At 47.0% G+C, this 15,062-nt stretch overlaps 1 protein-coding gene across 10 annotated transcripts in view; it reads left to right on the top strand.

The window, feature by feature from the left end:
- p120ctn (adherens junction protein p120) overlaps window positions 1-14,720 on the top strand; it is a 64,764-nt gene extending 50,044 nt beyond the window's left edge. For 7 of the 10 annotated variants that reach the window (XM_033487090.2, XM_033487097.2, XM_076518933.1 and 4 more), the window contains 8 exons: window positions 885-1,507; window positions 1,586-1,973; window positions 3,323-3,340; window positions 4,097-4,410; window positions 4,854-5,157; window positions 5,234-5,372; window positions 5,627-5,750; window positions 9,100-14,720. In XM_033487090.2, coding sequence (XP_033342981.1) covers window positions 885-1,507; window positions 1,586-1,973; window positions 3,323-3,340; window positions 4,097-4,410; window positions 4,854-5,157; window positions 5,234-5,372; window positions 5,627-5,750; window positions 9,100-9,357 — 2,168 coding nt within the window. In that variant the 3' untranslated portion in view covers window positions 9,358-14,720. The remainder of the gene's footprint in view (window positions 1-884; window positions 1,508-1,585; window positions 1,974-3,322; window positions 3,341-4,096; window positions 4,411-4,853; window positions 5,158-5,233; window positions 5,373-5,626; window positions 5,751-9,099) is intronic. The other 3 variants (XM_033487091.2, XM_033487092.2, XM_033487093.2) reach the window with 3 other exon arrangements.
- Window positions 14,721-15,062: the final 342 nt, after the last annotated feature.

The raw sequence follows: 15,062 nt of genomic DNA, 5'->3' as shown, positions 1-15,062 counted from the left end.
AATGTCCGACGATAGCGATTCACTATATTCTATTTCACTGTCGTCCCTTGTGAAATATTCCTCAAGATTTGACATTTTGTAGGGTGTCACGAATAAAAAAAAATCGAACAAGTTATATTCCGCACTATCGTTGTTGACGCGAGCGAGACCGCGAGGTTCTTACATTCACAAGACGATACTGCTGACTGAGTCGTTTCGAGTGCTTTGAGTCGCGAAAAGGTGACAGTGCGGGTAATTATTTTGAAATCTAATTGGTTAGAGATTGGGACACATAAAATGGGATTTCACTTTCGGAAATTCCCGGGGATTTTTATGACCCTAATATTGCCCAGTCGCTACCTAAGGAAGGCAAATTACTAACGAGTGTCCCTGTATTAATTTTATACGAAAATAACTGCATATCGATTGAAAAAATCGACAAACGCATATATGCGCCCTTATGTGAAAACACATAAATGCGGCCTTAGGCTACACGGATGACTTTCGCCAAACGCATATATGCGTCCATGGAGCTCTAAGGGTTAAGGGTGCTAGGGATCTCAAAAAGGTCCGCAACAGTATTCCCCTGGAATCCAGGAACGCGAAAGACCCAGGATTCCCAAAGACACGCCCGTAGGAACGCGAAGGCCCTAGGATTCGCAAAATGTTCCGACCGGGAACCCCAATAATTCTAAATCTACACGGACAAAATCTGAGATCGGCTTCGCAAAAACCACTTTGCTACTCTTTAACACCCTGTCTTCCTTCTAAATTCTTCCGAAACACGAGAGAGAGAGGTGTGCTCAACGAGACGAGGTGACCCGGGTTTCAAATCGGGTTCTGGTTCCCCTCTGACCCGAATTCGGAGCCATCCGTAACCGTAGCCTCTTCGAATCTGACCGTAGACGAGAGTAAAGTGCCGTACGGTTACGTGTCTCCGTCCCCCTACGGACCAGTCGGATACGGGCCAGGCGTAGGTGTAGGTCCGGTCACAGTTCCTAGCGATGTACCCGGCTACGACGAGGGCCACCCGGTCCCCCTATCGTCGGGAGTACCACCAGGAATGTTCGAGGACGAGGTCCACCTTCAACGGCTACAGTCGCGGCACCCGGTGGTGCCCGGCATGGCGAGCCCGTTGGACGACGACCAGAAGTCGATGAGATGGCGGGACCCGAACCTGTCCGAGGTGATCGGGTTCCTCAGCAATCCGAACAACATCATCAAGGCGAACGCCGCCGCGTATCTGCAGCATCTCTGCTACATGGACGACCCGAACAAACAGAAGACGAGAAGCCTGGGCGGGATCCCACCGTTGGTCCAGTTGCTGGATCACGATAATCCGGACGTTTATAGGAACGCCTGCGGGGCGTTGAGGAACTTGTCTTACGGCAGACAGAACGACGAGAACAAGAGGGCCATCAAGAACGCCGGCGGTGTGCCGGCCTTGATCAACTTGCTTCGCAGGACATCGGACGCCGACGTGAAGGAACTGGTCACCGGGGTTTTATGGAACCTGTCGTCCTGCGAGGTAAGTCGACGCGTTCGTCGTCGTCGTCGTTGTCATAGTTCTGTTCGGGTCTCATAGTTTGTTCGACGATTCTTTCAGGACCTGAAGAAGTCCATCATCGACGACGGGGTCACGATGGTGGTGAACAATATAATCATACCGCACAGCGGCTGGGACCCCAGCTCTTCCAGCGGAGAGACCTGCTGGTCCACGGTCTTCAGGAACGCCTCGGGGGTCCTGAGAAACGTCTCCAGCGCCGGGGAGTACGCGAGGAAAAAGCTGAGGGAATGCGACGGTCTGGTCGACGCGCTGCTCTACGTGGTCCGGTCGGCCATCGAGAAGTCGAACATCGGCAACAAGATCGTGGAGAACTGCGTCTGCATCCTGAGAAACCTGAGCTACCGGTGTCAAGAGGTCGAGGACCCGAACTACGACAAGCATCCCATCCAGTCGACCGTGCAGAACAGGGTGGCGGCGCCCGCCAAAGGTGAGAATCCGTTCCCGGTTCTCGTTGCATTCTAGGGAATGAGAGTACCTTTGCGAAGACACGCGGGTTTACTCAGTGGGCATGCGGCGAGACACGCATGCGGCCGAATGGTGTGTGCGGATGATAAGCGGTTGTACCTTTATCCCGAGAGATAAGATAACGGAGGAAGTGCGTACTTGCGCCGCGGCCGTGTCCAAAGGTTTTAGCTTCGGGGGATATTTATGGGCACGAGATAGCGTTAATTGCTCGGCCGTACAATGGACCGTTTCACTTCTAGTCCATCGGGTTCCGTAATTAATCCGGAGATTCGAAGGAACGGCGGGATACTTCGAGGTGTAATGAATCGTGTGTACTGTGTTTACGGATAAACGCGCGCATTGTCGACAACCTGTTCCCCCTTCGGACCTGTTAAGAGCCGTTCGGAACGTTTCCTAGAGGAACGTGGAACGGAGTGAAATTTTTCTGACAAAATATCCCTCTACCCCTTCCTTGTCGTCCTTTCCTCTTCCCTATATATTCGGACCCCCGTTTCTTTTTGCGTTGTACCGCCTACCTTTTTTTTTTATTATTATAGACTTATCGGTGCATCGACAAAATATAGGCTGACAGAATGATGCACCGACAACAAGTATAAAGTCCTCGAACGTGTAGCGTCTATAGCTAGCTATCTGTAATCCGGTGAAGAAAGAATGATAATTCAAGGTTTATACTCGGTTAGATAACATTAGGATAGACGAGCGTAGCTTTCGTTTTAGATAAATAAGTTGACCGGACGCTTGGGAAGGTCTCTCTGTACAGTAATCATATTGACAATGTGTTTTTTGATACCCTTATTTGATTGTGCAAAGTAGTAATTAGAACTTGTAGCTATAGCCCCCCCCCCCCCACCCTACACTGAGTCTATCAAGACGGTTTCTGACCTGTGTACACTTTCCGTTTGTTGTGATGCTTACGTCTTTGTCTGAAGTTGTTGTTGAGACCGCTTAAACGTTTGATGGAACCAGCGCGCGTGTGTGTGTTTGCGGCAGAGACGCGACCACATTGTCGGAAACAATGATCCTCCTGGCACACGACGGTTAGCAAAGACCCCTGTGTTCCCTCATCGGGCATATTGTAATTGGCTTGGGTGTCCTCTGTTGTTAATTTGGTACCTGTCTCACCTGCCACACCGTCCTGATTTGTTTCGTAGATTCTCTCTCTCTCTCTCTCTGTCTCGTGTGTCTCGAGTTCCTTTTCTGTTTTCCGTTCAAAGACTAAATTCGAGATCGGTGTACAACGGGTTCGAAATGAAACCGACGTTACACCCTTCCTAGTTCAGCATGGATTAAAATGTGTTTCAATCTTTTTAGCGTACAGTTTATGTCAAGGTAAGACATTCTTGTAATTCCACTGCTAGCCATATATAGTCCTCTCGGTTTTGCATCGAATCGAATTCGCTAGAGCATGCTTCGCTTTTCAATGGTTGCTCGTCGATGTTATCGAGGCCCCGCCGATAAGGTGCTGGATCGAGCTTTACTCGAGCTTAGAGGCATGCAAGAGTTATCACAATCCGAAAACAACTCACATCGTCGTCGTCGTTGTCGTCCCCTTTATCATTGTTCCAACATGAACTCCCTTGGCCACACTTTGACTTTTATCTGTATCTAGAGAAACGATACTTGCTGCGTTCAATCCTCGCTTTTTAATGTATATACATAGACAATTAGATTAAGAGTTCTTTCATTGTAGAGGCTTTGTTATCTGTGCATCCGTAGTGCATTTTGAAAATATAATTGTTTTACCCAGGCACGGACACAGATTGCCCTGAGGGGCCGCGAAACCACGCCTAGCCGACGAGGCCACGCCCACTCTGAGCATCTGAGCCAATGCTTGGCGCCCCCCAGGGCGTCAGAACTACTTGTTCATGCCTGGACTACTCGGACAATACTTTGCCAACGAGTTGTCGTTAACAAAAGTAGCGCGAGCAATCAAAATCTAAATGCACAAAGCAATTCTTTCGGCCTTCGAGAATCGAATATTCGAATCAAGTAGCACTATTCGCGTTAGGCTCCATGCAGCTATCGACACGCTACGCAGCGAGTCAGCTTCCGAAATACTGTCAATCCCGAATCTCTGTGCTTTAGGTGAGAATCTGGGTTGCTTCGGCGGCAGCAAGAAGAAGAAGGACGGCCAGCCGGTGCAGAAGGAGACCACAGCCTCGCGCACGACCAGTCCTAGGACAGAGCCGGTCAGAGGCATGGAATTGCTCTGGCAACCAGAGGTGGTGCAGTCCTACCTGAAGCTGTTGCAAACTTGTTCAAACCCGGAGACACTCGAGGCAGCTGCCGGGGCTCTTCAGAACCTCGCGGCTTGCTACTGGCAGCCGAGCATCGAGATTCGTGCAGCTGTGAGGAAGGAGAAAGGACTTCCCATTTTGGTAGAACTGCTGCGAATGGAGGTACGAAAACTGTAGAAATAATATTGTTGCGAATTACACCATTTCTCTTGCGTCGCGGCATTTTATTTACAATAAAGAATATTAACTATAACACAATTCGATACAAATACACTTCAGATCTTTCAGAAGTGGGATGTTGATCGTTCGACGGTCCGATCTCGACTTCTGAAAGATCTAAATTGTATTTGTATCGAATTGTGTTATAGTTAATATTCTTTATTGTAAATAAAATGCCGCGACGCGAGATAAATGGTGTAACAATTCAGATCTTTCAGAGTCGAGATCGGACCGTCGAACGATCAACATCCCACTTCTGAAAGATCTGAATTGTTATTGTATCGAATTGTGTTATAGTTAATATTCTTTATTGTAATTCGCAACAATATCTAACGAGATTCTGAGAGAGACGGCGGACTGATCGAACGAATCGATGTTATTTCTAGGTGGATCGTGTGGTCTGCGCGGTGGCCACGGCGCTCAGGAACCTAGCAATAGATCAACGTAACAAAGAATTGATAGGGAAGTACGCGATGCGAGATCTCATCCAGAAGCTACCGTCTGGCAACAACCAACACGACCAGGGAACGAGCGACGACACCATCGCCGCCGTTCTTGCTACTCTGAACGAAGTTATAAAGAAGAACGCCGAATTCTCGCGGTCACTGCTGGACGCCGGTGGCGTGGACAGATTAATGAACATCACCAGGCAACGCCAGAAGTACACGCCTCGTGTTCTTAAATTTGCAGGCAAGAGAAACGGGACACTTCGATCTTCGAGCCACGAGTCCCGGAACAGTCTAATTAAATTGATAAAACGTTTCAGGACAAGTATTATTCACCATGTGGCAGCACCAAGAACTGAGAGACGTCTACAAGAAGCACGGATGGAAGGAGCAAGATTTCGTGACGAAAACGGTGGCGGCACGAAATTCAGGGCCTAATTCACCCAACAATGCAAATAGGTAATCAACGTTTACACTACCGCGGACCATTTCTTCTTTTTTTTATGTCTTTATGGTTCAATCCGATTTCATTTTCGAATAGTCAAAGTTTCCGTTTGTTTTTCTTTGAGTTCTTGGACTCTGCGGTTGATCGTTCAGTGTATGCTTTAGAATCTTTTTCTAGACGTTTTGTTTTTTCTAGTATGTTCAGTAATTTGAGTTGAGCAGAGTCCTAATTCGTTTTGGAACATTGCCGGCACTACGTTGAAATATAGCTATGATTGTAGCACTCTGAACCGACCGATGGCGAGCCAAGGGAGCACCAGATACGAGGACCGAACGATTCAAAGAGCGAATATGAATTCTAATAACGTTGGTCGACCGAATATATATCAGTCTGTAAGTAACAACAACTAAATGGCACTGTTGACGAACACGTTTGGGGTAGGTTCCACCGGTAGGTTTTAGGGTACCATGTTTCTCAGTGAAAGTTAAAAAAAAAAAAAGAAAAGAAAAGAAAGGAAAAGGAAAAGAAAAGCAGTAAAAACAGAAAAGACCAGGACACGGATTCGTGTTCGGGTCGACTAGACTGTTTATTCGATTATTATGTTTGTTTACATCGCAGTTACCACGATTTCTCATTAACGAATGACTAACGGTAAAAAGGAAAAAAGAAAAAAAAGATGGAGAACGAAAGAAATTAATAATATTCGAACAAACGTCCAGAAGAGAAGTTTTTAAACGGAACTAATGTTTAAACTAAGAGTTTTTTCTTTGCAAATTGAGTCTTCCTCTTGTCAGTATCGGTGCAGATCAACTTATATCTATATAGACGAGATTCTATATACATATGTACACCCTTTCTTGTTTCGATAAAAATGAAAAATAGAAGATGCTAATCGAGCGGTTTGCACAGAGATTGATTTTGTTGATTTTTCTCGTTTTTGTTAATTTTTATATTATATATACGTACGAGATCCGCGCGACGCGCATTTCTCTATACGAAATGCTCGTGGGAATACTTAGAAGAGATATATCGCATTATTACGTATGTACGGGACGATACGGTCATAATCAGCATTGTGACGCCTATAATAATCACGACACTTTATTTATAATATTTATCCGCTTGCACGAGGAACAGACAGGGCCGCGAATATCATTACACACGGAGGCATGTGAACGAGGAGAAAAAATTCGGATTAGTTGTGATAAACAGAGAGAAAGAGAAAGAGAGAGGGAGAGAAAGAGGAACCGCAGTTACTTAACGAACATTTATAAGTGTATAAACTAAGTCAATTAACGAGTACCAATTATCACCACGTGTTTTATGCTAAAAAAAGATAAAAGGAAAACGGCATTTGTTAGCGCAGTATTACTGTAGAATCGTGTGCGGTACGCATCAAAACAGTCCATTGAATTATCTAACAATTTTTACACAATAATCTACACAATTATAATAACAATATGTAGTAGGGAAAAAAGCATTGTTATCGGGTAACGAACAGAATTTATATCACATGGACAAGTGCATCCGCGGTCTAGAAAATGAAACGATATTCGTCGATAGAAACGTTAAGCCTCCGTTGCACAATTTGTTTCTGCATTTCATGGAAATACTGTTTTCCCTCCGCAACGTCGCGGCGACCGTGGGTTGTGACGAACGGCTGCCACGCCCCCCGTGCATTCTCGCCGCTGCTTTATAGTTAGCGGCGAAGCAGAATGGGCGGTGCTAGAGCAACGACGCTACGGAGGAAAAGCTTCATCACTCGTCACCCGATGATCATTCATCATGGCACGCGAGTTGTTCTTGATTTCCATGGACTTTCCTATGCAGATTTTTCTAGACGATAAGAGAAAGTCACGCTGTAACGAACGTAGACTCGAACGGAACTTGTTTCGTCGTCGTCGTCGCGGTTCGCGCGACGAGTAGAGAAATCTTCCTTTCAGTTAAGCCTATAAACTTGCAGTAGCCGTGTTAAGGTGTAGAGTTAGAGCCGTGAAAGTCCAGTTAGTAATGTTTGATACCCAGGAAGGATCGCAGGCGTTTGCCTCTGAACGGCATTCGACTATTTATGCTGTAGACTATAGCAGGACGAAGCACGAGTCTATGCACGAATTAATTATACGAAAGAGTTAAAGAGTCAGATTGTTAACTTAGCGTTGAAGTGTGTCTTGCATAATTCTATGATTGTATAAGAAGAGTAGGTATTACAGGACCAAAATACTTCAAGTTCTTTTTATCATCGACGGGGGGCACGCTCGGCCATCAACATGTACACCACGATCCAGCAGCGTTCATTCAGGATTCTCTAATTTTCATCACATTATCGATATACATATATATATGCTACAGAACTCTCGGAACAATTATTCGACACGTGTCTTTTCGTTTCGACTTCCGCCACGCGTGGACAGATTTTGCGAGACTCAATTTGTTTGGAAAACGTCTGACCGAAAGGAGGGGAGGATACGTGTAGAATATTTTCTGGGGTTGTTTCACGTTGTACAGAAGTCCGCCCCGTGCGCGACTGTACGGAGGCGCAAGTGATTTTCAGACACCGTTCGAAAGAAAAGCGCACAAAGGTTGACGCTCGCTGCCCGGTTAAACAGTAATTAACACAACTCTAACGGTAGAAGTAGCGTGTATTCACTTGTTTGAAGGGATCCCATCGAACCTCTGTCCCTCCATGGACGTAGAGATCTCGAGGACTCGGTTTTCACTCGTTACCTAAGTGATCATAGTCTATATTACTAAGTAAGAAAAGTAAACACACCGAAGAAACAGAAGTAATCAGTAGACCGAGATTAATTACTATACAACAGAGAGACACAGAGAGAGAGAGACACGTACATATTCACACACACACACACATGCACACTCATACATACAGTACGATCAGTTCACAGTAAGCAGGGTAATGTACAAGCACAACAAGAGTCTCTTTACACACTGACATGATTGTGTGTTAAGTTCTTCCTCGGAGGTCCACTCCGAACATCCAATTTTACACGGTGTTACATCGTTACACACGTTGTTGAATCCATATAGCAATTGAACAAATGAAAAAAGAACAAAGCGGCAGCACCGAGAGGAACTGAAACAGAAATAATGTCAAAGAAGAGTTGTTACGATATAAGTTCTTTTTATACACATCCGTTAAGCGACATTTATTGTACGAGAGAAAGGCTAGACGCACCACAAAAGCATGGTTTATAATGATACGTTGACTATTGCACGAACTTATTTATAATCTATTTATATCCAAATTAATCGAGCATAATAAAAGAGTATCTGACAGTATACACCTACTCTATTCTGTCCGGCGCACTTGGTGCGCGAATCCGTGAAGAAACGCCTCTTTCAACGAGGTCCTCTTCCAACCGGAATGATCCTAACACTCTGAAGTTTTGTTACATTTTTCCAAGCAGCACCGTCGAAACACCTCGAACATTCTCTCTCACACGATTCGTCCCGAATTGCTGGAGCACAGACATTGGTTCCCGCAATTGGTCCCACCCTGCAAGCCACGCCCAGTCCCAGTCCCGCCCCTGCAAGCCACGCCCAGTAAAACCGAGAAGCCAAAAGATAAGATTGAACGAACTCGATCGAATGGAGCACACTTTCCCCGGGTCCTAAGGATCCAGGTGCCGGGCCCATCCCCTTGGTACACAGCCCACCCCCGCGTCCACCCCCGGCGCTGATCAGCCAGGGCTCTAACTAACCGTTGGCTTGTGTGTGTTGCAGCAACCGAAACCCGGTGAGCCGCTCTACGCGCAAGTTAACTTGGAGAAGAAAAAGAAGCGGCAGTATGAGCTGGGGGTGGGCCAGGGACAGGGTCAGGGCCCGGTAGGCGGCGGAGTGGGCGTGGCGGCGATCCCACCGACGGCCGGCCAATGGGTGACCGACGGCGTGGTGGGCGTGCCCGACGGCTCCGCGGCCACCGCGACGGTGAACGTTCCGCCGAACTCGACCGCGGCTTCCGCCGGCGATTCCTGGGTATAACAGAGTCGAAATGCTGTTCCTGGAGCCCAGGGTGCTCGAGTTTGCCTTCCCCCGAGCCTGTACGCCTAGGTTGCCGACGGACGAACGCAGAACAGGAGGAACCTCTCTTGTGTCGGGAGGTGTGGAGACTGGTTTATGGACAGCCCTCGCGCCGATCCTAGGCACCGTGCAAGCAAGCAAGCAAGAAGGACCGGGATGATCGTTTTCGTTGCCGATTGTTTTTCATTCTGTCGATGGTCCGGCGTTGTCCGGAAAAGGGCGGAGCTTAGGAGATTAGGAGGTTAAGAGATTAGGATAGAATCCTTTGTTTTGAGGATTTTGGAATCGTTGGATTGTTGAGGGCTGGAGCAGAGGGAATAGGAAGACTGAGGACGGAGAAGGGTGTAGCTTTCTCTCGGTTACCGCGGAGAGAAGATCATCTTAATCTTAGTATGGTTGTTTTCATTGTCGAGGTGATTCCGAAACGATTGCACCCACCACCCAGCACCCCACCCCACGTTTTTGTCGTGTATAGTAGGCGGAAAGCGACTTGTCCGACCACATCCGCAGCAGTAGTCGCACCAATGGCTCTAAACCTTCATTGCACAATTCTAAATTAATATATACACGTAACTATACGCATTATAAATATTATACATATATGTATATTGTAAGGGGTACTCGCTGTGGCGGTTACGAGTGCCGGCGTAAAAGTACTATTAAGATTAAGTAGACGGTATTATTGCTAATATTATTATTATTATTATTATTATAATTACGATTTACGATGACTATTATTATTATTATTATTATTATTATTATTATTATTATTATTACTATTATTATAAATACAAGGAGGGTATAAATGAATTATATAAATATATATTATACAGATATATCGACACACCTGCACACAGACGACACACGATTCACACAGGACACATATATGTAGGCGTATCAATTATCATTGTATTACGGAAACTTCTGAGGCTGTGGGTGTGGCATACACGAGGATGCTGAACATATTCGCGAGCTGCACTTTGTTTTTCTTTTAACTGAAGAGAGAGATATATTATATATATACATATAAGAGCGAGAGAGAGAGAGAGAGAGAAAGAGAGAATGAGAGAGAGAGAGAGAGAGAGAGCGAATGATAGAGAGAAAGAGAGAGAGAGAGAAGAGAGAAAGTGTACGTGTGATCGATGTGTGTCTTCACGTCTGATACTGTCCAATAAGCGACTCGGGGGCGGGGCAAGCGGTGAAAGAGCCCGCTCCCGTCAAAAGCCACGTTGTCAATAGGCGGGTATAAACGCCGTTAAAAGTCTGTTAATCATGATGGGAAGAAAACGGAGCGACTAGAAAAATGGTGAAAAATATTCTCGGGTCCCTTTGGACCCGGCCGGACGAGATAACGGAACGACAAGAGGGAAGAGTATGTGATGTTCAATGTTATCGAATGTTTAACAGAGATGACATTATTGATAGCCGATATACATATTATATATATATATTATATATATATACAAATAAATATATCCTTGTTCTATTTCTTAAATAATATTATAACGACAGTTGAATCGAGCGTGTTCGCGGATGATTATAAATGGAGAAAGTATAAACACCAATCGACGGACGGTTTCTTGTAAAATTCAGAATTCTATATATATATATATATATAAATATATATAATAATTATTATACTAATGAACGTATATGAATGTACGGACGTGGCGACGAAGCACGAGGATCGATCCAGTCGATCGTCCAACAACCCGGTCCAAGCTTCTCATCGATCCGCGCGTTCTGTGTGTGTGTGTATATATACTCATCCTCGAGACGATCCATTCCTTCATCTCTGTCGAACGATCGACGGGATCGACGAGCTATCGTCGCCGGACGGTATATGGTGTTCGCAACCACCATCGTCGACGTACCCACCCGAGGAGAACCATAATCGTCGCCGGAGAGCGACGACAGTCGATCGGCTTAGGCGATCGTTTCTGTCGCGGGAAATCGCTGTAAGACACACCCCGTGTATCGATATCGGCGCTGCGCGAACCTCGAGAAACATATTCGTCTAACTATACATATATATCATATCACAGCCGCGCGATGCCAGCCCTAACTATACCAGAAACTCGGCGACTTCCCGACGCGACGTTGGCGAACGGACGTCGGAACGTCGAGCCTCTACGGAGAACGTTGTCGCAGCGCCGGTGAAAGGGGGAAAACACCCCCGACAGAAACGATCGCGTGCTATCTTTGGACCGCGAGCAGATAACGAGCCACCAATTGACGCCTCTCAGCGAAACGGGAGGCGAATCTTCGAGCTTATCGTTCGGACTGCTGGCGGGTCCCCCGTGCGCTCGCGACGTAGCGTGATAAATAGAGTGCCATGATGCGCGACGCGCTAATTGGCGCGAACCTCTTAGAGGACCCTGGACCATTCCGCTCAAGGTGACACACGCAGCTCCGTTGGTCATCCGAGCGACCCTCCGACCACTCTTCGGGGCTCTCTTTCCCCTTCAAAATCGATCACGACGCCGCCCTTTAAGAAGCTCGCGAGAATCGTCCTATTCGAGGACCTTCGAATTCGAACGACTCGGTCCCGGAAAAATTGTCCGGACCCCCCCTTCAAACCCTCCAAAAATACAGCCATCTGGTTCGAGGCGATGCTCGAAGATTAATGTTCGCAGCACAGGCGTGACCTTGAGATTCAGGGTTAAATCTCTCGATATCGAACGCGGGAGGAAGACGGTCGATCCGTGATCGATTCTGGAAGGGACGACGCGAGATGTTCGAAGCAGGATTTAGAGATATAAGGTACGGGGGGAGAAAGGAGGGATCGATGAAATCGGTTCCTCGAGGGGGTGTAGCCGGGGGAGGGTCGCCGGGGCCGCCGAGATCGACACGAACGAACCGAGATTTTGATACCCGCTTTTTATCGTTTGTGCGTATAACCGGCGTTTCTAATTTTCTACGAAGAACCGCGGGAAATGGAAGAAAACAAGGAGCAAAAAGAAAAACAAACGCCCCCAAGGTGCACCCACGCACGGAGTTTGTCGGGCGAAGCGTCCCGTGATGATCGACCGAAGAGGAGAAGGAGGAGGAGGAAAGATCGTCGGAACGTTAGAACGACCGTAGGCTGATCGACCGGCCGCCGATACACGTAAAACGAACGATTGATCACGCGAGGAAGAATTTTCTATCGATCCTTACACTTTTACACAGTTTTTACCATTCTATGTTCGCGCGCGAGACCCCCGTGATATCGTTATTGGTTCCGCGATCGTTAACCTTTGTATTGGCGCACGTTTCGAGCGACCATGAATTTTTCCGGCGCGGCTCAGCGTACGGTTTTCTACGGGCGGACGAGGGCGACGCGGCGGCGCCATTTCTTTTCTTTTTGTTCGAGAGAGAGAGAGATAAAGAAAAAGAGAGTGAGAGAGAGAGAACGGCGCCGCGTTTCAACAGCGATTTTTACGCTGTCTTTTACACGTTTCTCGCCGGCCTAAGCAGCTACCGGGCTGGAACAACGATCGATGGCGATCGCGATCATTCGCGCTCTCGATCTCTCGCGAACGGGGTCGCGGAATCCTGCTCGTCGGCCGGGGGGAGGCCGTTGTAAACAACTTAATTCGATTAAAGGGCGACTTGAAAGCTCGCCATTAGACGGACTAATTGCGTCCCCGTGATTCGTTTTCTCCGGATTTCTTTTTTCTTCCACCACCGTGCGATAAACGATTCTACGAGAACTATGGTGTCCCCCGCGGAGTTCGTTTTCTCTTTTTCTTTCGGCGCGGACGATCGATTGGCAAAATTCTGCAGCTCGGTAGATTCATTCGAAACGATATATCGCCGGAAAGCATGCGAACGCCGTGTTCGGACGGATTTCATGCGAGAAATACGATTGTCACGCTGCTAAGTGCAATATGTATCTGCCAGACGACTATTCGGCGGATAGACAGAATTTGTTTTTCCGGATAATTTCGAGCAGGGTTCCCGGCCCCGAGAATTCACACGTTCACCGTCAAAAACGATCATCGTCACCGACAAACACGAGAAGACTGATAGCGTTAAAAGCCGAGTGGCTCCATCAGGCCGCTCCATCATCCGGAGGAGAGCGAGAAGACCAGGGAACACATTAACGGAGAACAGGCCGAAGCGACCAACACAGCCGGGACAAGCGATGTCGCGCGCGAACACGTCGAAGACGCGAACTTTGGCTTCCGGCGAGGACGACAGGGACGACGAGAGGAGGGGAGGGTCGTGAAACGACCCGACGCAGGATAAAAATGAGGAACGGAGGCGAACGATGCCAGAAAGGGAAAATAACAAAATCTCTCACGTATCTCGCATGCATACGTACACACACATACACATCCCTCATACATACATATACATTTGCATACAAACACGTACGCCCCACACAGACACAAATGCATAACGAATAGAAAGACAAAAAATGATAGGCTACAGTGCTGCATACGTATTTAAATTAAAGGAGCATTAAATAAGCATGGATGTGCATTCTAGATGTATTAGAGGAGTTTCACCCACACATTTAGTATTAATTGTAAAACGTTGTAGTCCGACGTGGGGGCAGGCCAGAGAGTTCACCCCTAAAAATCGTTTTATCTTCGTCTCATCGACGGGACAATCGATATTCGTGTTTCGCGACGATTATTATTCGACGATCGATTCAGTTGTACGCGTCGTCGTCGATGCTTTTATTTACGTTCATTCCGAAGCCTACTTTGCGAGATCGAGACTGCGATTGCGAGAGACTGCACCGAGACCGTGTGCACCGAAAGATGCAACGCGTTCGACGAGCCGCTTAACGATCCTCAAGATTTACCAAATAATTTCACGAAGCGCGCGGAATCGATTCTTCGATCAAACGGATCGAGATCGTTTCGTTCGCGCGGCCGGTGGTTTATGGGGAGAGCAGCCCTCTGACCGCCGCCCCCACCCATCCCCCCATCCAACCCCTCGAAGAGAACCGCGGCGGGGATTGTCATCGTCACGATCATTTATCATCGTCATCGTCGTTTATTTTATTCCACGCTCGCGACAGAGCGTTTCCCGCAGGGATCTACCGACAGAAAGCGAGTATACATTAAGAAAACACGATGTAGGGTATAATGTAATGTGTACTTTTGTTAAGACCGGGGACGAACAGCAAACATAACTGTCATTATTTTATCGACGTCGTATTATTTATATCTTGGAGGAGTACCACGTATATACAATAACTATTAAACTTTAAAGGATAACAAACAAAACAAAACAACAAAAAAAAAGAGAAGAAGAAGAAACAGACAAGATCGACTAGTGTATTTCGAACCCGACTGACAACAATTAAAGAATTTAATTGCGCTGAACGGGGCGGTCTTCTTTATCCACTTCCACGCCCCCGTCCATCATCGATCCATCGACGAAATAAAAAGAAAGAAAGAAACTTTCGAAAACACACTTGGATCGTCTTTCCCGCAGTTTTGTATACTCCGTTACACTTTTCACCGCTTCTCTTTTGCTTTCCGTTGCTTCGTATCGATTTTCTGCGGGAATGGCTTTTACATCGGCGAAGAAGCAACGAACGCGCGTCGGTCAGAAAAATCAATCTTTTCTCTCATCTGTCCCGCAAATTTTTACGTCCCGTTCCGTTTTTCAGCGTTCCTCCTTTTGCATTGGCCCGGGCACAAACGACGTTCACGCGAACAAAC

Source organism: Megalopta genalis, chromosome 2 (genome assembly GCF_051020955.1).
Source record: "Megalopta genalis isolate 19385.01 chromosome 2, iyMegGena1_principal, whole genome shotgun sequence".
Taxonomy (NCBI): domain Eukaryota; kingdom Metazoa; phylum Arthropoda; class Insecta; order Hymenoptera; family Halictidae; genus Megalopta; species Megalopta genalis.
This window is presented reverse-complemented; position numbering and strand designations above follow the sequence as displayed.